General features: G+C 37.3%; 1 protein-coding gene across 1 annotated transcript; it reads right to left on the bottom strand.

The window, feature by feature from the left end:
- Window positions 1–242: 242 nt before the first annotated feature.
- Window positions 243–16,363, bottom strand: sigmar (Tumor necrosis factor alpha-induced protein 8-like protein sigmar). The gene is made up of 4 exons (XM_089247624.1): window positions 16,081–16,363; window positions 14,429–14,504; window positions 12,072–12,271; window positions 243–8,984 (listed from the first exon to the last, which is right to left on the bottom strand). Coding segments are annotated over exons 2-4 (567 nt in total). The 5' UTR covers window positions 14,430–14,504; window positions 16,081–16,363; the 3' UTR covers window positions 243–8,618.
- Window positions 16,364–21,549: the final 5,186 nt, after the last annotated feature.

The following is a 21,549-nucleotide window of genomic DNA, read 5'->3' as shown; positions in this document are numbered from 1 at the left end:
TCAGTACAAATGGTGTATACCAGTGGTTCCCAACCTGTACTCTGCCAAGCTATTTTACTTCTTGAACACTTCCCAAGAGCTCTGCGGCCACTAAATTAAACAAATCAGTAAATTTTAAAAAGAAGCTTGAGGGGCTCTGTCATATATATTGGTTCTAAAAAATGCTCCACCTGTCAAAAAGTGGGAAACCATTCATAATGCGACAAATTAAAGTGAGGCATATCCCATTGGCTCTCGTCATGTTTTCAACAACTTTTCACTTGTTTAACACTGTGACACAATATGGTCTTCATTTAGTAACACTATCTTGTAGACCATTGAAATATGGTCTTCATTTAGTATGGGACTGCAGATTGCGCAGGGAAAAAAGTGGTATATTGTTTTGATTGTCCGCACAGTAAATTCACTCTACCTGTAATGATGAGGGCACAGATTTGCATTCCAGATTATATAACAGCGCCTGCTCTCAAATGTTCTAGACTGGTCATTATATGGAAGAGTTGATGAATTTTGCCAAAGAATATTAAGAAGACACCAATGAATAAGGCAAATACACAAAAATCCTAATGCATTTCGACACCAACAGGTGTAGTCTTCAGAGGAAAAATATTTAACAGCTAGTCACGCTGACAGAGTTTCCCCGTTGGGTTGAATACCAAACCTTAACGCTCGGTTGTTCAGCAGAAAAAGCAAGTCATGGTCAGAATGAAGCTGAGAGATACTAATACAGCGATTGGACGCTTGCGGAATAGTGCTACCCGATTGGTCTATTCGAATTTTCTTAAAATTCCCGCTCAAAATTAATTTGAGCCATGGTTTTGCAATCGGGGGTGTACATTTATATTTACTAGTATATTTTTAAAGGCCTAAATATATATGCATTGATTTAGATTTCTACGAAGGCACATATATTCAGGCCTTCAAAAATATACCAGTAAACGATAATAAATCTACACACCCTGATCGCAACACCATCGCTTAAATTCATTTTTAGAGGGAATTTTAAGAAAATTTGAATAGACCATTTGGGTAGCACTATTCCTTGAGCATTCAATCAGGACGCTGCATTAGTATCTCACGCAGGCTCACAGCTTCATTCTGACCATGGCCTTTGAAGTGAACAAACATACTTTTTCCACTGAGGGGCCATTCAAGTATTACGTCATCATCGATGGGGGGGGGGTTCAGATTTGCTGACTTTTGATGACAGGGGGGGAGGGGGGGGGTGTGGATAATGCTTACGTCACCAACCACCCTTTATGAAAATATGAGTTAGGATTCAGAGGGGTAGAGCTGATGACAAAATTTTGCTGACAAGGGGGAGGTCAGAGTTTTGCTGACTTTTGCTGATGGGGGAGGGGGGGGGGGTCAAAAATGGCTAAAAATTTACTTACGTAATACTTGAACTGCCCCTGAGCAACCGAGAGTTAAGATTTACTATTCAACCCAAGTGAGAAACTCAGTCAGTGTGACTAGCGGTTAAATATTTTTCCTCTGAAGACAACACCCATTGGTTGCAAAAAATGCATTAGGATTTTTTTTTTTCGTGTATTTGCCTTATTTGTTGGTGTCTTCTTAATGGTTATTATAACTTCAACCAATCAGCTTAAGACAAGGTCGATTTTAGCTACACAGACAACAGTCTACTATTTTTTTTTCTTTTTTGAAATGATGAAATAAGCTAATGTATTCTCAACTGAAAATAATATTTCACATTCACTACAGAGCATCTACACCAGTGTTTCCCAAAGTATGCAATATCGTCCCCTGGGGGCAAGGTAATGCTCCAGGGAGGGGGGGAGCAGTGGAAGCTTCAGATTTAATATAGGATCCTATGGGCTGGCTTGAAATGAAAGGGGGGGGGGTGATGAGAAGAACATTTTTTGAAGAAGGGAGCGATGGAACGGAAGGTTTTGAAAACTGATCAAAGACTTTTGCTTACGTAGGTACAGGCGAGGAGAATTATGAGTAGCTACCTGGATGGTGCATTTTTTGTTTTAAGTTCTGGTCAGTTAAAGCAATAGCATTTGCTTGGAATGAAAAGGCACTTTGTTTTTGGATAAATAAAGCAACTCTGTGCAAAATACAAACATTTTCACAGCCATTGAAACTCTCCTTAAGGTTTTTTATCTGTTTGCGGGTCCAAATTCATCAATTAATTCAGAAAACCTTCAGTTTAACAGGTATGCTTTCAAATGAGTTCACAATTCAAGTAAAATGACAATGTGTATGGAAACACGATTTCAAAAAAAGTGATCACAAAACTCGTTTGCTACAATTCCAAGTAACATGCACTAATTTAACAACTGTTTTGCTATGTCATATTTCCACCGAATAAGTAAGATAAACATTGGCAGGTATCGTATTGAATAAGACCAGCGAAACTACTTTAACACTTAATAGGGTGCATTGTGTGAATATTATGTTCCTGTACTATCAATATATTTTTTCTTCTCCCCTTCCCCAATCATCCCCACCTATTCCTAAACATTAGACATGAACACTGCACTGCTAAATAGTACAACACTAAAGCCTTGAAAAATCCCGCAAAAAATTGCTCGGCATAGAGAAATTCGGGATGGCACCTATATAAATCTTTCTTCGAACTTTCAAGCCCTATATTACATATATACTGGTCTCCTCATTTATATACAATGGAAACATTAAGTAAAACCATATAGTAATGTAACATGAAATCAGAAGTTTTTGAACACTAATTCCACAAATAACCAATAATTCCTGAGGGCATCATTGAAAAGAAGATTATTTAGTAAAACTATCAAGTTTCTCACAAAAAAAAAGATGTACCGTTACTTCCTGCATATAATCCGCGAATTACACATTTAAAAAAAACACTTACGATAAAAATAATTAATAAAAGTTTTCGTAAACACATTAAAAATTTAAATTTCAATAAGATATATTATTTAAAATTCTGAATTTTTTGTTCCGATAGCAATTGGAATTGAAATAAATATTTGTAAAAATATTTTAAGATAACAGATGGCGTATAAATGCGAGTAGAAAAGAGACAAATATATTTTTTTCAATTTACTTGGCCAACAACTCCTTTTACCTCTCGATAATGAGAGAATGAAACTTTTCTTCCCCCCCCCCCCACGCCAACTCAGGTCATATCTCACTACACAACTACTTACTACATGCTGGGTCAAAAAATCTTCTTCTCTAGAGAAAGTTATGTCATACTTCCATCCTTGTCTTAAGCACAGTGAACTCTCAGCGAAGGCATATCAGCGTTGCCAAATCTATCTGTGGTTGCCCAAAGTTCCCAAGGAGAAAGAACTTTCCTTTGGGATAAAATCTGTGAACCTGATGGTGGCCTTCACAGAGATAGACGAGCCTATTACCGCTGTGGCCACAAGGGCTCCTGACAATTGAAACTGTCAGACCAGACAAGGCCCGGTCTCTGTCCCTTGTGGCATATAAGCCCTTTATCTGTGTAGGTTAAGCCATGCTGGGAAAAATGTATCGCAGGGCGGTACCTGGAGTTCTCGATAGAAAATGAAACTACTTCACCAAACATCAACTTTGGCCATATAGATCACTATATCACTATACTGCAATTTACTGCCATTAATGAGATAGATTGGAAATAAAAGCATTGTCTAGCGATGGTCGCCTCAAGCTCATCAGGTGAAATATATTTTCTACATCCTCCCTTGGGTTTGAACCTGGGACCATGACAGCAACCTTCACAATGGTAGATGAGCATCTTACCACCACACCACTCGGGTGCGACAAATGAAACAGGCACATGTGGATTATATCCTGCAACGGCGCACATAATTCTATTTTTGAAAAGTAGCAACAAAATCTCAGAAACAAAAATTCTAAATTAGCGAAATATATGCAGGAAATTATGGCGCATTAAAATTTTATGTTCAGATAAACTCACGGGTAAATGCACCATTACAAAAAAAAAAAAACCTTCATAAAATACAATTATCAAAAGGAGTGAAGGTTAACAGCATAACAAAAATGTGTTTCAAAAATTATGCATTATCAGACAAGAAATCAAAATTATTAGGAATATTATTCCCGATGGTTTCAATATTCGTTCCAATACAGAACTAAAGATCGTTACATCACAAGTTTCACTAAAATCACATAATTTAACGAGCAGACATACAATTTTTAAAAAGTGTGTGTTTTTGGCAGCATGAAATGCATATCGTTATTTTGTCTATACTCTTACCCTTCAATTGAAATCAAACGGAGTAGTGAGTTAAAATTTCAATAAATAAATATATTCATATATATATATCACAAATCAGACTTGTTACGAAGACCCGATGAAGTCTCGATAGTATCAAATTTCACATTTTCCAAAGTTACGAACACATAATAAACTAATATCAAAAACTAAAAAAGAGAAAATTCGTAAGGGAGACTTTCTTCCCGTTACTTGATTACACGCATGAAGAATAATGTATAATTAAGTGCGCTTGTAAACAACCTACAAAATTTGCATCTCAAAGTAACAATCACAGGCAGCTAGAATATGTATAGTATATATATTTGGAAGACCTTCTAAAGGATCACCATACATTTTAAAAAAATTATGAAGAACTTGGATGGCAACACTACCAAAAATCATTTTTAAAACATTAGAGGTAATCAGTCCTTCACGAGCATCAATATTTACATGGGTAGGCTTTCTTTTGTATAGTACCACTTTACATATATATTTTGTAAATCTCCATCTTTTAATGAACGCACACAGGTACCTTCAACCACTGAAACAGCGTGGCACCACATTTCAAATTTTGTTGAGGCCTGCAGGCCACTAAGCTATTATAGAGATGCTACCAAAGAGCTCTGCAGGCCATAAGTGGTCCATGCTTTGAAGACTTCTGGATTAGCAAGTTAAGCATCAAGTAGCTTTTGCAGTTTTGCAATAGGCGAATGTGCATGGTTCAAACAAATGGAAAAGTGACGAGAGCTGAAGAAAGAATGCACTCTGCAGCCCGGTGGGTTCTTACATTACATTTGTAAAACTTGTGCATTTGAAATGAAATGACCTGATAAAAGTCGGTACAATTAGAACAGCCATTCCTATAGGCATATCATTCAAGCTGTTGCTACAGTATCACCAGGACCTCATTAACAGCGTTTCTTTGACACTGAGTCGCCATCAATTCTCATGGTTTTTCTGTGAGACATAGCAACAAATGTGTTGCGTTATTAAGAGAACAAACACCCAGAAATGATGAGAGTAGGTGTTGCGTTGTTGAAATGTCCCAGAAAACAACCAGGACTCTGACATATTTCCTTTATTACACGACTATGCTGCCACATCACCATAGGATAATTTACACTACCAACTGAATATATATAGGGTCCTGAATTCGTTCTACCTCTAGAGTAGGGATGCACAACCTCTTCAGTTGGTGAGCCAGATATGTGATATAGCTACTGCTCTCTAGCCACAAAAATTGGTGTACTTATACAGTACATCTAAGTAACACCTTTCCGAGATCGGACAGAACCCCCTCTTGGCAGGCCACATTTGTCCAGCATGCCAGAAGTGGTGCATCTCTACTCTAGACAAAGCACTTCTAGAGTAGGCCTATATACCGTATATACTCGTGTATAAGCCAAGTTTTTTTGGGGAAAACTTTGTTCCCCAAGTGGGGGAAGGGAAGGGGGGTCGGCTTATACTCAGGTCAGTTTTTAGTGAGAGAAAATATCGACCTCCGCAATCAGTAGTAATTTTTGTAGCAGTGTTGGAGAAACCGGCATTATTGGTATGGGAGATATGTTCAAACTCCACAGAACTAATAATGTCAGCTGATATACGAGTTGGCGTATATAATTTACCGTTATACACGAGTATATACGGTAATTCTCACATCAAAATGTTTTTACTCCTTTTAAGTCTGGGTGGTGTGTTGTGTTTACATACCATATGGCCCCAAAGCAGAATATGCCGAAATGTGACATATGTCGTAGAACAATCAGTGCTACTGCAGAACAATCTGGAAGAATAGAAAACACTATTTTATAGTGGTTTTTATAATTCACACAGAACATTTCCATTCAACAGAGGGCTCATTGCAGTACAATTCAAAACATTCTGCTTTAGGGCCATATTGTAATTCTGTCCTCTAAACGGAAGTGACTTGACAATGGCATAAATGTGGAGGAACCATTTATTGGTGGTTGGCTCAAGTTCAGAACTCGGTTTGATCTCCGGGATTGAAGAGCCCCTCCGGGAACAACTCTTCCAATGTCTGGCCTTCCCTAAGAAAGCATCTAGAAAGACACTAGTAAGACTCAGAAGTCCAGGTAAAGGAAACTGAAAAGAATAGGCTGTTCTCACATAGCCTAAAGCAAGGATGCTCAACCTTTAGGGAAGCGTGTAGGCCACTTCACTCGTTTGAAAACATGTTACAGGCCACTTAAGTGATTTGTAAATATGCAGCATACTGCAAAAGTGATCATGAACCGTGCAGTGTGTAACTTGTGTGATGTAGGTCACTTAAATGCTCAGTAAATGCACCAGAAACCGCTTAAATGATCTGGAACCGTGCAGCGGGTAACTTATGTTATGCGGAACTGTACCATGGGCTGCTTAAGTGCTGCAGGTCACTTTAGCCCTGTTCACATTTGCAAATATTGTGGTAGCATTGGGAGTTCAAGCACCTGCTTGACGACTTTTCTCCTTCATAACAAAAAAATGGAGAGCGGTCATTGGTGAAAATGGTCCCTGTTATTTCCTGATGGTTCGATGTAGGCCTACACTTTGTAAAATTCAAGTATAGTCAGTTATTTCTTATTTGTAAGTATATTTTATTGTCAGTAACTCTGTCACCTTTCCATTTGAACAAAACTCATATTTCAGCTTCACCATGTGGAAAATCACCAAAAATATAATTTTCGATGTTTTTTTGTTAAATATTTACTCTTGAGAAAACAGATGATAATAGGAATGTGAGCAAAAAAAAAAAAAGCGAGAAAAATTCCAAATACCAGGATCATTGTACTCGTTTCGATTCTGTACAGATTGGACACATACACATGCATTTATACCAGATTATCATGACACACCGGTGACGAACACCGAGCAAAACGCAAAAAACATTTATGTGGAAGCCATGTTATAATACACTTTGTAAGATAATTTGAGACAAATCACAACATTAAACTCACTAAAGTATCAATTAACACAATTTTGATGCAAATTAATAATCACAGATGCAGCGGCACACGTTCAACAATCTTTCTAAAAGCAAAATTCACATCAATGCGCAACATTCGCTTCACACAAATGCATAGTTACATATTTCAATATTCAGTCCTGTCCGAAGGTTCACATTCACTCGACAGCAGAACAAATAAGGTAAAACCCCTCGTATAACAATTTTCAAGCGACTGGAGAAAACTATTTTTAAAAGGGATTTGCCGTTATAAATGATGGCTAAGATTCTGTAAGCTGGGTTACACCAAATTTTGCGATTTCCAATTTTCCCAAGCTTTTTTCCTTCGGCAACCTAGAATTTTATTGCTCGCCAACATCTTCAACATTGTGAAAAATCAAGATGGTCGCCAAAAAGAACTCAGACAATTTTTTTTTTTTTTGGCAGGCTAGAACATTCCAAGGAGGAATTCTGGAATCAATAGAGAAAGTATCTGCCTTTGGATTTACTGACTCATTGCATTTGAGTTTTGTGTTCTCATTCAAGGAATCCCCACAACAACCAAATTTTTCGGTGCAATCGCTGTTCGAAACCATGCTAGCGGCATACTTCGGGCAAGAAACTAAAATTTCTTTTGCAGTTATCACGCCAACTGAAGAATGCTTATCCGTGCAAAAATAAAAAAATTCACAAGCAAAGGATGTTTAATGATGAACAGGGCTTCAGCCTATTGCTCAAATGCTCAGTGAATTTCAATGATATGAGCAGGATAACGAGAAGAAAGGACAGCATATTGGCTTGAGAAACATTATTGTCGGCAATGAAAAATTCTGACAGGACCAAAGTGCCAAGGTAATCAGCTGGCGACAAAAAATAATAGCTAAATTTGGCACAACCCTGCTTATGAAATCTCAGCCTAAATGGCATCTATATCATTTATTGCTATGGGAAATTTTCTGGACCAAAGAGCAATATCGATATGTGGATGTTTGTTGTTTGCACATTAAGAAAAATCACGGGATTCGAGAATTCAGGGAGGAGGAAATGTAAAAGATGCTCAAGAGCTAATGACTGATCCTGTCAAAGAGATGTGCGAATTTTGTACAACACAAAAACACAATTTTTTTTTATTACAACCATAAGTATTATCAGGAAATGGCTCTTCGTCTTCAATAACCTACAAAGTATTTACAAATTACATCAGTCTTTCATGGGAGTTCTTTGTGGAATGAATACAAACTATTGTATCTGGACATGAACAAAAAGTAGCTCTACAAGAAAAATACCGTTGACAGATATTGAGACGTACAAGTGCAAAACGGGAAATAATTTCACAATTGATGCGAAAACGCAATATTTTCACACGAAAAGCGAAATGCGTGGAAGTAAATCCTTGGTTAACATTACAATTTCTATGTCACTGAAGGCACATGATCGATTCGTTTTTTCTTCTCCAATTCAAAGAAGCCCGTCCTCCATAGCCCTGTGCATGTCAGAAACTATGCGTTCAAGGACTTCTTTGTGCGGACTATTTCTGCTGAAAACCCCATCCAGGAAAGCGGGACTGGCAAAAAAATTGAACACATGCTCTATCCGGTTTATGGACTTGTCTGTCAAGTGTCTTACCACCAGGTTCTTGAGCAAGGCACGGCATTCGTTGAGCGCCTGTAGCAGGAAATTACGATCGTATGAGAAGTCTACCTCGAAGAAACTGATAACTGCCATCGCAGTAGAATGGAATTTGGTTTTGAACTTTTCCGCTGTTCGCAGTTCCTCGTGATTGAACTGATCATTGCGATAAAGTATGCCCAGCTTTATTACAATCTATGGAACAAAATAAAAGTTCAACAACAGTTGAGCGATATCGCTATTCAAACAACAATAAAACTGTAAAACTGTTTCCACAGAAATATGATCATCACATAACAAAGTACATGTATAATTGTAAGCTGTTTTGATACCCACAGAATAGAAGAATAGATCAACTTTGTCCAAGAATATTAATAAGTCACCAACGAATAAGGCAAATACTTGAAAAATACAAAAACTCCTAATACATTTTGACACACTGGGTGTCGTCTTCAGAGGAAACAATATTTAACCACATTAATCACACTAACCAAGTGTCCCACTTGGTTTGAATATCAAATCTTAACTCTCGGTTGCTCAGCGAAAAAAAGCATGTCTGTTCACTTCAAATGTTGTGGTCAGAAATGAACATATGGTGTTTTCACTGGAAACTGGTATTGTGTGCAAGATCATATACACAATTTGATTTTGTAAGGGGTGGTGATAGCAAAATATTAACATTCTGTCCGTAACATGCTTTTCAATGGTATATTACCGCGAAATGATATACAGTAGCCCCCCTCCCTGTATTTGCGGTTTTTCCTTCATTAGAATTTTTTTCAGCAATGCTCAGCAATTGTCATTCATGTGTTTTGTTTACAAAATTTGAGTTGTGTGTTTAAGATGGCTCATTTGTCTACTGCTACTGATAATGCTCTAAAAAGACAAAAAAAAGTGAAAACTTTAAAAGAAAAATTGGATATATTGGCTATGTTTGGCGAAAGTAAGTCAATTGCTGCTGTGACTCGTCATTACAAAATGAACGAATCTACAGTGAGATATATTAAGAAAAAGGAATCTAAAATTTGATCAGCTGTGGCTGTAGTTGCATCTGTGGCAGCGAAGACTGCATTGCCTACGGAATCCATGTGTTTCTCATAACAAAAATGGAGGGGTTTTTTTTGTACAAGACTGCTACAAAGAAGGTAGTCCAATAGATTGTAATGTTATAATGGAAAAAGTGAAAAGATTAATTTGCTTTTCTATAAAGGGAAGGGCTAGTGGAACGTCTTACGTCATCAAAATTTTATGCAAGTACAAGTTGATTTCATAGGTTTAAGAAATGATTTGGATTACGTACAGTAAAAATCACTGGTGATCAAGCTGTTGCCGACCAGGAGGCAGCTAGCAAATTTTCAAAGACTCTGCCGAAAATTATTGAAGAGAAGGGATATTCACCTCAGCAGGCGTTTAATGCTAACATACTGCACCATTTTAGAAGAAAATGCTGCATAGAACATTTATCATTCAAGAAGAAAAGCGAGCCCCTGGTTTTAAGGCAAGTTAAGGTAGACTTACTATGTTGTTTATGCAAATGTGTGTGGGTACATGGTAAGGTCCACTGTCATTTTCAAATCTACAAATCCGTGAGCATTAAAGGGAAAGGATAAGTCAAAGCTTCCACACAGTATTTTGGATGAATAGAAAAGCTTGTGGCTACGATAACACTTTTCCTGGATTGGTTTAAACTTTGTTCCATTCCAAAAGTCAGGAAGTACCTTGAGAGTGAAGACATGCCATTCAAAGTTCTTTTGATACTGAATAAAACTCTTGGACACCCAGATGTCAAGGAGTTCAAAGCTGATGGTGTGGAAGTCTGTTATATGTCTCCTAATACAACATCTATCATTCAGCCCCCTTGATCAGAGGGTAATGCGAGCATTCAAGGCTCACCACTATACATGTCACTCAATGAAGATGATTGTGCATGCTATAGAAGATACAAATGCAGAAAATATTTTGAAGAATTACACTTATGGAAGAATTACACTATCTCTAATGCCATTACTGTCATCATTAGAACCAAGGCAGCTCTTAAGAGAAAAACAGTCAACTCGGGTTAGATTGACCTTTGGCCACAATGTGCACTCCAGGAGACAATCATTTTTACAGAGACAACTGAAGAAATTATAAAAGACATTGTCACATTAGCGAAATGGGTGGGTGGAGAAGGGTTGAATGATATGGATATAAAAAAGAAGTCGAACAGCTAAATTAATAGCAATTCAGAGGCATTGACCGAGGAGGAATTAATGCAGCTGATTGCTCATGAAACAAGCGGTACCAGACGAAGATCAAAATAAAGAAGTAGAAGACAAGTTCACCATGAGTAACGTAGCAGGAGAGCTTCACAAGTTCAAATCAGCAATAGATTATTTTCATGATATAGATCCCTCTATGATATGTTCTTCACATGTAGAAAAATTTGTAGAGGAAGTCTTGTCAACATACTCCAACATACGTGATGATACGAAGAAGAAACGGCAAACAGAGAAATCACAATGTTGTTTCAGAAAACATCACCAACAATCAATCGCAGCACCCTCTTTTACATTCCCTTATACTTTTGCGTCACCCTGCTCTTCTCATGATGTTCAATAAATGAGATAAACAAAAAAAAAACTGGTTTTGGTTATTCGTAGATTTCTCATATTTTCCCCACCTCCAGAACATAATCCCCACGAATATGGGGGGGGGGGGGGAGAGATGATAATTTAGAGTGATAATGGATGGTTTAGAATTATATATGCACGTGACAGTGTATGCACTTTCGGTCAGGGAAATTTTTGAAAATTAATCTGTTGATGAGAAATGTAACTATTTTAACAATGTAATATATTTGTCGTTTATTTAAAAAATTTATATCATCCGCATGCTGTACAAAAAAGTCTGTTTTTTTACAATATTTTTAGGATTTTTTTTTCGCAGTATGTTATATCTGAATAATTTTCTTGGTTAAGACCATTCGTTTGGTATGTTGTATCCATGTGTTTTAAGCAGGGTCTGTTATAACAGAGGTAAATATATATAGACATCAAATGGGCGTCAAAATATCAAGGATTACACATGAAATTTACCGTATGTTATCTGTGTACTAGATTGTAATTGATTGATAGTGTAACTCTTAATTTTTGAATGTGAATAAATGTTCTGTTGTGGAAAATTGACTTATGTCTATTCCTTTTGCTGTCTGCCGACTTAGGATGAAGAAAAAAGAATCCAGGAGTGTAAGATAATTTGCATAATAACAAGATAAATTAATTCGGAAACAAGTACTCATACCTTGATTATATTCTTTACAACCTTCTCAGCCTCTTTTTTGTTTCCGCACTGGTTGCGACACAGCCTATACAAGTTATCAAGGATGCTTCCCGTCACATCATCTATGAAGACTTTCGCAATACTTTTGTTCGCCATTCTGCTCAACAATTTCTTCTGGGCGCGGAATCCAATATCCTTGGCACGGAAATTTGAATCTCCCACTGAAAATTAATTAACATGGAATTATATTAGGAAATGAACATTAAAAAATATAATACAATGTGTATCATATATCACAAGAATAGTCAGGGCTGAACAAATCCCAAGCGCCCGGTTGCCATGGCAACTAGAAAATCAGTATTGACGACTAACATTTTCTAAATGTGGTTGTTACATTAGAGTAAATTTTTAAACTGGACTCTAAGAGTGACAATTTTTTTAACTAAAGGCTAAAGAATTTTTATTTCATTACGCTAGATCTTTGAAGAAGGGGGAAAAGTCAGCGGCTTAAGTGAGGGTGCAGGTTGTAACGGGCAGCAGAATAGACTTTAGACTCCAAAAATTAAAAAAAATTCACATTTCGTGCAATACTGTGGTTTGAATAAGGATGGTTTGGTGAATATAAACCACCGTTCATATTTTTTTATTTTTATTGTAGCCCCGTTTGAAAATGAATGAAATTGAAAAATGAGCTGAGTTTTGAGGGAATTGTGGCCAGATTGCAGGCAGAACTTTCGAGGGGTTTTGACACTGATATTGTAGATGATATAAGAAACCAGGCATACTTTGCTCCGATATGGGATATAAGCCTGTTATCTCATAAGGTTGATATTCTTTCTTCCAATGAAAAAGCATTTTCAGTGTTATTGATTTCAGTTTTTACGCTATGTACTTGAGCGTGAAGCACTGCTGTGAAAGTTCACATGGAAAAAACTCAGAGTCCTAGAAACGAATTAATAAATTTTACATCGATTCCAATAGGGGAGGGGGGGGGGAACAATCTATTTCGGTTGTTGAACAATTCAGTTTACGAACAGATTTTCAAAATGACTCAGTAAGTTCATAAATCAAAGATTGACTGTTCGTAGAAACATAAACCATATAATCTTTGAATAAGAGTATTTAAGTTGCCCCCCCCCCCCAGTAATTTATGAGTATATAATGTAATGTATCTCATCCTTTATGGCATATGCCCTTCAATAATGTATATATACGGCACGAACATCTGACATCCATGGCTCCCATATCCTGATATTTTACTCATTTCTACACCTCTATGTAGAAGTAGTGAGATAATACAGTAAAACCTTGTTAAGTCGTCACCCTAATGAGTTGTCATTCCAGTTAAGTTGTCATTTTTCTTCAGGCCTTTCAACCTCTCATAGACAACAATGTTATTAAACCCATCGCTAATTACGGTTACCTCGTCACTATGAAAAAGTTTGAGAAAGAGGAACAGACTATTTTTATGGCTTCCATTAAAAAAAAGAGCTTTGTTAGCAGCATTGCCATATGCTTAAAAGTCACCATAAAATCCTATATACCCAAACGGAACAGTTTAAGTAACGAAAGTTACGCTGGGGAAGTTCATTTGCTGACTAAGGTTTTTGGAACGTTGGGGACTGCTCAAGCTAGATCTCATTTCTGCATGGGCTCTACTGGAGAAACTGCGAGACACCCAAGCTCTGTTGCAAGAAGCCGCGTAAGCACTTCACCCCCCCCCCCCCCCCCAGGGGAGAGGACCAGGGAATCTCTGCCAAAACCAAAATTTATTGATACATCAAGGATTACACATAGTGCAAGGACATCAAAAATTATGTAAATCGAAGAATCAAATTAACAAGTCAAAGTGCAGCGGGCATGGATAATAAATAATCATAGAAAGCATGGGCTCTACTAATTTAGGGGATTGAAATTCAAACAAAATATCTTTGTTGAAAAAAATTAGACATTCTTTCCGAAGTTGAGGTCTTCTGTTTACTTTTCCCTGCCCAGGGCTTATCAAGGTTTTACCGTATTTTTGTAATAGGTTGCAGTTTTACACTGCAATGCCCACCAAATGTAAGTTTTGAAAATGTCTCAGTTAGGTGCTGGTTGCTATAAATGGATGTCCTGGTTTTTAACAACGATTTCCATGATTTATCCCGATTTTGCAGGAACTTCATCCGGTCATCTTACTCCTGTCTATCGCCACTAGCAATTTATTACTGAATGAGTCGTGCAAGAAGTTTGAGTGTGCGTACGTCTAACACTGAGTACATATATAGTGTTGTGCATGAGTTTTTTGTGTTGCCTATTCCATGAGTGAAATGTAATGTATGACTGGGTTCTGGTTGGTTGTATTAATCTGTGACTCTGAAAAAAAAAAAAATTCTTACTTTTCACGTATATGAAACTTCCCGCAAGCAGAAAAAGAACTATTACGATATGAAGGCTCAGTAATTCATTTCACACCTGAAAAAAAAAGGAAAAAAATATTTATTAAAATCAAACTTTACATGCAACATCGACTTCTCAAACATCTTTCATTATGTTAGCTTCTTCGCCTTTATTGTTTTTAATGTATATATAAACAATCGCCCTGAAACCGTCAACTGCACCACTAGATTTTTTGCTGGTGACTAATCTACCGCATAATTTTTCACAAGGCTGATCAAGAAATTCTCCAATGTAATCTTGTTTCCATCTCAGACTGGCACTCATTTCGGCATATATGCCTACAATGACATATACAAAGGGGGTTTTGGGGTTCTAAACCCCCCCCCCCGAGCCAAGATTATAGCGTTATTTTGATGAAAAAAAAATAACCCCCCTCGAAAAATCAGCGTATGCCTATCAACCTATCTTAAATAGTTTTCATGAGAACCTCTCGTAAATTTTTATTTATACGTTCCCAAGCATTAAAATTAATGCCTCCATATTGTCCTTTAATATTCAACTGCATAAATTCATGTAGTTTAGGCTGTTTTAAATTAAGTATGGGCCCGTAAAGTACATCGACGAAATTCCACAGCTTTCATTAAGAATTTTTCGAAAGCAGAAACCGGCAGATGGATAACTTAGTTCAAGGGCGAATCTGAATACCTAGCATCCCTTAAAAAAAAGGGGGGGGGGAATTCAATTATACGTTTCTTTAAATCTAGATTTGCTTTTTTTTTCACGAGTCACGCAAGAAGTCCCCATATTGGTTAACACAGTTTGTATGTCCCTCAAAGAAAGAGGGAGATATCACATGATCCAAAAAGCCTCATCGCACGATTACTTGTTTCACGACGCAGGGTTAAGATAATTAAGGTGAAGATAATAAAAAGTCTTTGTCTGACATAAACCGCAAAAAAACCACAGCCAGCGTGAAGGAAATCCTGTACTTGTTCAGACATTTCAAAGGGAGATGCTTGGTGGGGAGGAAAAATTCGGGGAGCGTGTAATAGGTTCAGTATGTTAACTATAGGCTAATGCGCAGTCTTCCTTCTCTATCCCCTTTGAAACGTCTGAACGCTCCCTGTTGTTGGCTAGATGTTCCTCCCGTTCCGTGGCCTTTGTATTGAAAGCCATAAAAATTATTGCTTCCCCGAGGCGACCTCAAATCCTGACGAAGACTCTTTATTATCTTTCACTTTAATTATCTTAACCCTGCATCGCTAACCAAGTGATCGTGGGATGGGGCTTTTTAAAGAAAACCCAGGCAGCGCTGGGTTATTATAGCTAGTAGTAAATAAATAAATATTTTCTTCTTTCTATAAATTATAAATGCCTTTTTAGGCATTTTAAGTGCCTGAACTCTTCCGGGCTGTACTTACAAATAACATTAAAAAGAATAAGTGAGAAATATTCGAGGGGGAGCAAATATGCAACACATTCAAACTGAATCATATTACCCTTCTTACACGGCAGCACTTGGTTTAAAAAGAAATTCTCCCCGTGTATATTGAGGACATCAAAGCTCAAATATCGATTATACATAGCCTATGGCGAATGAAATAATTATGCGAATTGAAATGCGTATAATTCGATCGGAGATAATATCTACCAGGAAAAGCTCTTCATTTCCTCTTGAGAAATAACGGTCATATTATTGCTCCCTCTCTTGTTTTTTTCTTCAACTGTAAATACGAAACACCGGCCTAGTTGGAGAGCGAGAATTCCTCACATGTGACTGGACCTCGAGTTATCACCATTTGAACTTTAAAAAAAATAAACATCGTGTTTACAATCTATTTTTGTATTGTTTTCACACACACACAAAAATAATAATAAAGGAAAATAAAGATAATTTTACTATACAATAAACATTCGAGGAAATTTTTCCGGTTACGGTTTGTTATTGAATTTCCGTTATTAAAAAAAAGAAAATTCAAGGGACATTATATCGATTAAAACTGATATATCGATACTTGTGATGTGTTTACTAGCGACCAATATCTAAAACATTTATATGGTGATGCAACTGTACTACAAAATCATTGACCATATTTTTTCTAAGAAAAATACAGAAATAAAGTTAGGAAATTAGGGTGACCTGGCATAATTCTTTGGTGTTTGGTCAGAACATGATAATTCGAAAATTAATTTTTTTAGATATAAGCATTTTCATTGTCATTCATGGGCGGAGATGTGAGGGGCATTGCCCCCCCCCTCCCCCCCATCGTCAAAGGTAGTGCACGACCTCCTATATAACATCATGTTTACAATCTATTAAGTATCTATTAAGTAAGGTTATCTAGGTGGTCGTGGGTAGTGTCGACTTATCTAATGTACATATGAATTGACACCATCATCATCATCGTGCCCCCAGACTTGAAATGTCTATCTCCGCTTATTTCGTCATTTGAAAATCAAAAATAAAGCATACACACAAATGTAAATATCATACATCAGCATGATGTTTAGCCGTACGCACGTATTTATGCATTTATCTCATTACTAATTAGTTATAATTAGCTGGAGTTAGTTTTAGATCAAAAAGCCATTTTTTGGAGATATCATGGTACCGAACAAACACCACAGAATTTTTCATACGTCCCGTATTACATCGAACAATCCCGTTTTCTTTTTAGTTTTTTTTTTTTTGACTGCCCCGACTTTTTTTCTTTGCAAAAATATTTTCACTTATTTACAACGCAGCCGACTAGACCTTTTAATCTTTATTTCATTCTTCCAATCATCGATTAAAATTATCTTCCCAACTCAGAAATTACGACAGTTACGAATGCAAATAAAAATATTCATCTCACGTATTTTTTTTTTTTCTTTATTTCACTGCAATTTGAAGTGGCGCTTCATTTCTCGCGATTTGCGACTCTTATGTGATTTTAGCAGGAGTTGGCAACTTTGCTTACTTTTGGCATCGTTTTTGGCGATAATTGATAATGTCCTGTGCTCAGACTAGCCATAACGATCAAGTTAAATTTTCATTCTTTATTGAAATCAAGGATTGAAATCGAAGACCGGAAATGAAATTGTAAATGCAGTAACTACACACTAAAACAATGGTTCTTAACCAGGGTGCGGGAGAGAATTTTTTGGGGTGTACGAGATGGAAAAGAAATTGTAACATGTGTACTGATTATTCAGAACCACTGAAATGATAATAAAAATTAACTTTCAATTCTCAAAAAAATATAATTCCTACCAGTATCTCGCTTTTGCTAAGAGAAATGCGTCACGTGAAATTTTCCCAGTAAAAATTTCTTTTCCGATTGGTGATCGTACGTTGAGAAAAAATACCGTTATTTACTTTAACTATTTTGCGGTTTGTTTACATTAATACCTCGCGTTATTAGCATCTGGCTTTCAGATTTTATACTCCCTTGAACACACATGACTCATGAAAACGTCAAAAAATGTAATCAAGTGTCAAAAGAACATTAATTTGTAGTTGTTGCGGCTGCAATCACACAATATGTGAAGGAATTTTATATTTGATTCAACTATTCAATGAATCTTTTTCTCTAAATTTTAAAAAAATGGTAAGTTTTTATTTTGGTTTCAAGTTTTTAAAGTTTTTTTGCGAAAACTAAACATAACCGAAAAGGACATTAAATAAGTTAGTTAGTTTTTTCCTTCCTTAAAAAATTAACATCTCAAATAATAAATATCTTCACAACATCCAGTCTTCTGTATATCTTGTATTAAATAATAAGTAAAAGAACTCATAGAAATTAATTAATCGATAATTAATGTAATTAATCACAGATAAAAAAAACTGAATTTTCAACGTTTTTTAAACGCATTATCCAAGGAGGTGCAGAAAGAAAAATAGGTTAAGAACTTAAAAAACATAGAACTACTAAAACATAGTAATGTCTAGGGTTGTCAACCTGAGAAACGATGTGAGTGTCTAAGGGCGGTATTCACCGACATGGTTTAAGCTATAGTCACAATTTTTTGATAAGAGATCGACACGGATTGGTTAAATTCAGGGTTTTAACCAATCAATGTTGATCTCTTATCCAAAAATTGCAACTACAGGTTTAAACCATGTCGGTGAATACGGCCCTTACTCACTCTAAGTAGGTTGAAAACGAATCTGTAGCTATCACTTAGCACGTTGGACGATGAAGCCTGAAACTTGTTTTTTGATCCCCTTTGAAATTTGCCATTTGCCACCTACTGCGTCTATCATTTCTGGTCTTCAATTATTTTTCAACTCAGAAATTGTATTATGATAATTGTAATTATGAATAAGAATATTCGTCTCCCATATTTCTTACCTTGAAAGTTTTATTTCATAGAATCCATATTATTCCACTACAATTTACAGAGAAGCTTCATTTCCCGCTATTCGAAATTTTTCAGCCATTCAAGGAAAGCAAAGGTGGCAACTGGGCTTACCTTTGGCTTTCTTTTTTGGAGATAACTTGCGATGTCCCGTATTTGAAGTCCCTTATATTTCTCGTGTTTTTTTTCTCCAGGCAATAGAGTAATCGTAATTAACAATAATAATAAATAATTTCTTAACAATTAACATATCACGTACATACGTTAGTTGTCTGTAATTAAAACCCAACATAGAATACTTTTATTATGATTCCACGAAGAATCTAGAGGTAAATATTTGAAACATTCATGTAGTATTGCAATGGGAACCAGAAGTTGGAATTATCAAAAGTTTGCTCACAATGTTGAGAAACATATCCTCTCCACTTGTTAATACAAGATTCCTCGAAAGACGTAAGATTTAGAGATGATAATTTTAGGAAAAGAATTCATCTCTACCTCTACTGGGATTCGAATCCCGATCTCTCGTTTGCTGGACGGGTGCTCTACTCCTGAATTATGGAATCAAAGAGAATATTTCTTCCTTGGATCGTATATATATATATATTGAATGGCTCCGTACATGAACGGTGGCAGAAATCAACTAATAGCTCATGAATGACATAGGCCAGTGGTTCTCAACCGGGGGCCATGGCCCCCTAGTGGTACTGGGATACTTCAAGGGGGCCACGGAAGAAAATGGAGAAAGGGGCCATGACAGGTGGTTTGGTGGGCTGTAGAGAGCTGGGAAGAAAAATTAATGTGTGAAGAAATAAAGCTTTTATATTAGTGACTATACACTTACAGAATCTTACAAAATGTTATGGAGAATGGGAAAAATGGAAGGTGTAGTGTTTTTATTTTTGTGATTATTATTTATTATACTTACACACGTAAATACTCCCTATTCATATGTGGCCCACACGTAAAAACAAACACTACACAGTCACTAATTACTCTTATTAATTATTATATGTTTCAGCGAGGCTGAAAATTGTATTATTTTTTATATATTTTAAAATTGTTAAATCCCTCTTTTGTCCCACTTGACCCTGTTCGTCGACGCAGCGATTGGTCTCGTTCGACGGGGAATAAAATCAAGAAATCGAATTCAAGATCTCAGAACTCTCAACTAATAATTTCAGCAGAAATTCAAATTTCATCAAATTCCAGATTTCTATCATGATCGTGTTTCGACATGAAACTTTGCTTGCTGTCCCTTCCCTAGTCCCTCCTCCTTTTCCCCCCAGGGATGGGTCACCATTTTCGCGCGTTTTCATCGAGAGGACATGACGTGGCTATCTGGTGACCCCTCCGCCTCCAATCGGAAGACCGGAAAGTTGAGGATCCAGAGAAGAGTTGACGAAGACGAGGCTTCCTTTTTTGAGGTTTGGGGACTGAGAGAGGTTGAGGTAGGACGTGCACTCCTGAAGCTGCGTGATCTCCTCGCCACCTACTCCCCCGTAAGTCCGGACAATCCTCCTGCCCACGACTGAAAAAAAAAAAGCTCCCCTCCCTCAACCAGCCGGGAGGAAGTTGCGAAAGCCGGTATCGCCATGGGTCAGCGACAGGGCCGTGGCCTTACTACCTGCCAAGATGCCGAGCTCCAGTTCCAGATATTACCAGTAAACGACTGAAAAGAGCGACACATCCCGACGAACGATATCAGCCAGCCACCGGGGCATCAGCATGGATCAACAACCAGTGCCGAGCTCTAGTTTCTAGATGTCACCAGTGAAGACGGAAAATTCGGCTCTTCATCTATGAGCGACGGGTCAGCCACCACCATGGATCCGTCCGTATCGCTCCAGTGAGTGACACCTGCCTTCCGTCTTCCTGAGACAATTCGCATTCCACACGAGAATGAGCTGAGGTCTTCATCCTCCGTGGGACAGTTCGGTAAAGTACTCTAAATTTACCTATCTTTCAGATACCCCCCCCCCCTCCCCATTTTGTTGGCTCCGTCATCTGACGATAATGTCCAATCCTGGATCTTCGCCCAGGGATGCCGCCGTTCGCGGTGTGTCCATGTGTCCAGCAATTAATATCTCTGTAATTTCGTTCCATAAGGGGCCCCTAGAACCAATGTTTCATTTTTTTAAAATTAAATTCTTAATTATTGAAATGTTGTCTTGCTTGATTCACTGTATTCTGTTATTTGTTGAGATGGCTTTTCTTTTTTATTTTTGGTAATAATATAATCTCAGAAACTATAAAAGAACCTGGGTGGTTATTCACCCCTTTCCCCCTCTTATCACGGCATTCCTCTATTTAAATTAGGTAATGGCAAAATTAATGCACTAAGAGTTAACCTAAATAAACCATATAACAAAAACCACCCATAAAACCCTGGGCCGTCTTAGGGCATGGACCCACCCGGGCGGGTCCCACCACCTATATTTTACAGCAGGTTCCCTAGGATGGGGTTTTTCGCAGGCCCCCCGGCTACATTTTTCACAGACCCCTCCTCTATATTAAATTTATAGTGTGAAAAACAAAAAATGGTGAAAACCATATCAGGCCCGGCAGCTCTGTCAGTCCCACTGTTGTGAGGGATCATGCCCGGGGGTCTCATGTCCATAAGTGACACCACCTTATGATATTTTGTATAGTACAATAAATTTTGAAAATAAGTAAGAAATATGTAGGCTGTTTATTTCCTGCTAAGTATGGGACTACCATAGCATCACTTTGCCTAAGGCGCCCATGATGTTGAGACGTCCCTGAATAGAACTCGGAC

The sequence above is a fragment of the Pholcus phalangioides genome, unplaced genomic scaffold, assembly GCF_987345545.1.
Source record: "Pholcus phalangioides strain wild (caught in Gottingen) unplaced genomic scaffold, Ppha-v1.0 ptg000018l_1, whole genome shotgun sequence".
Lineage (NCBI taxonomy): Eukaryota > Metazoa > Arthropoda > Arachnida > Araneae > Pholcidae > Pholcus > Pholcus phalangioides.
This window is presented reverse-complemented; position numbering and strand designations above follow the sequence as displayed.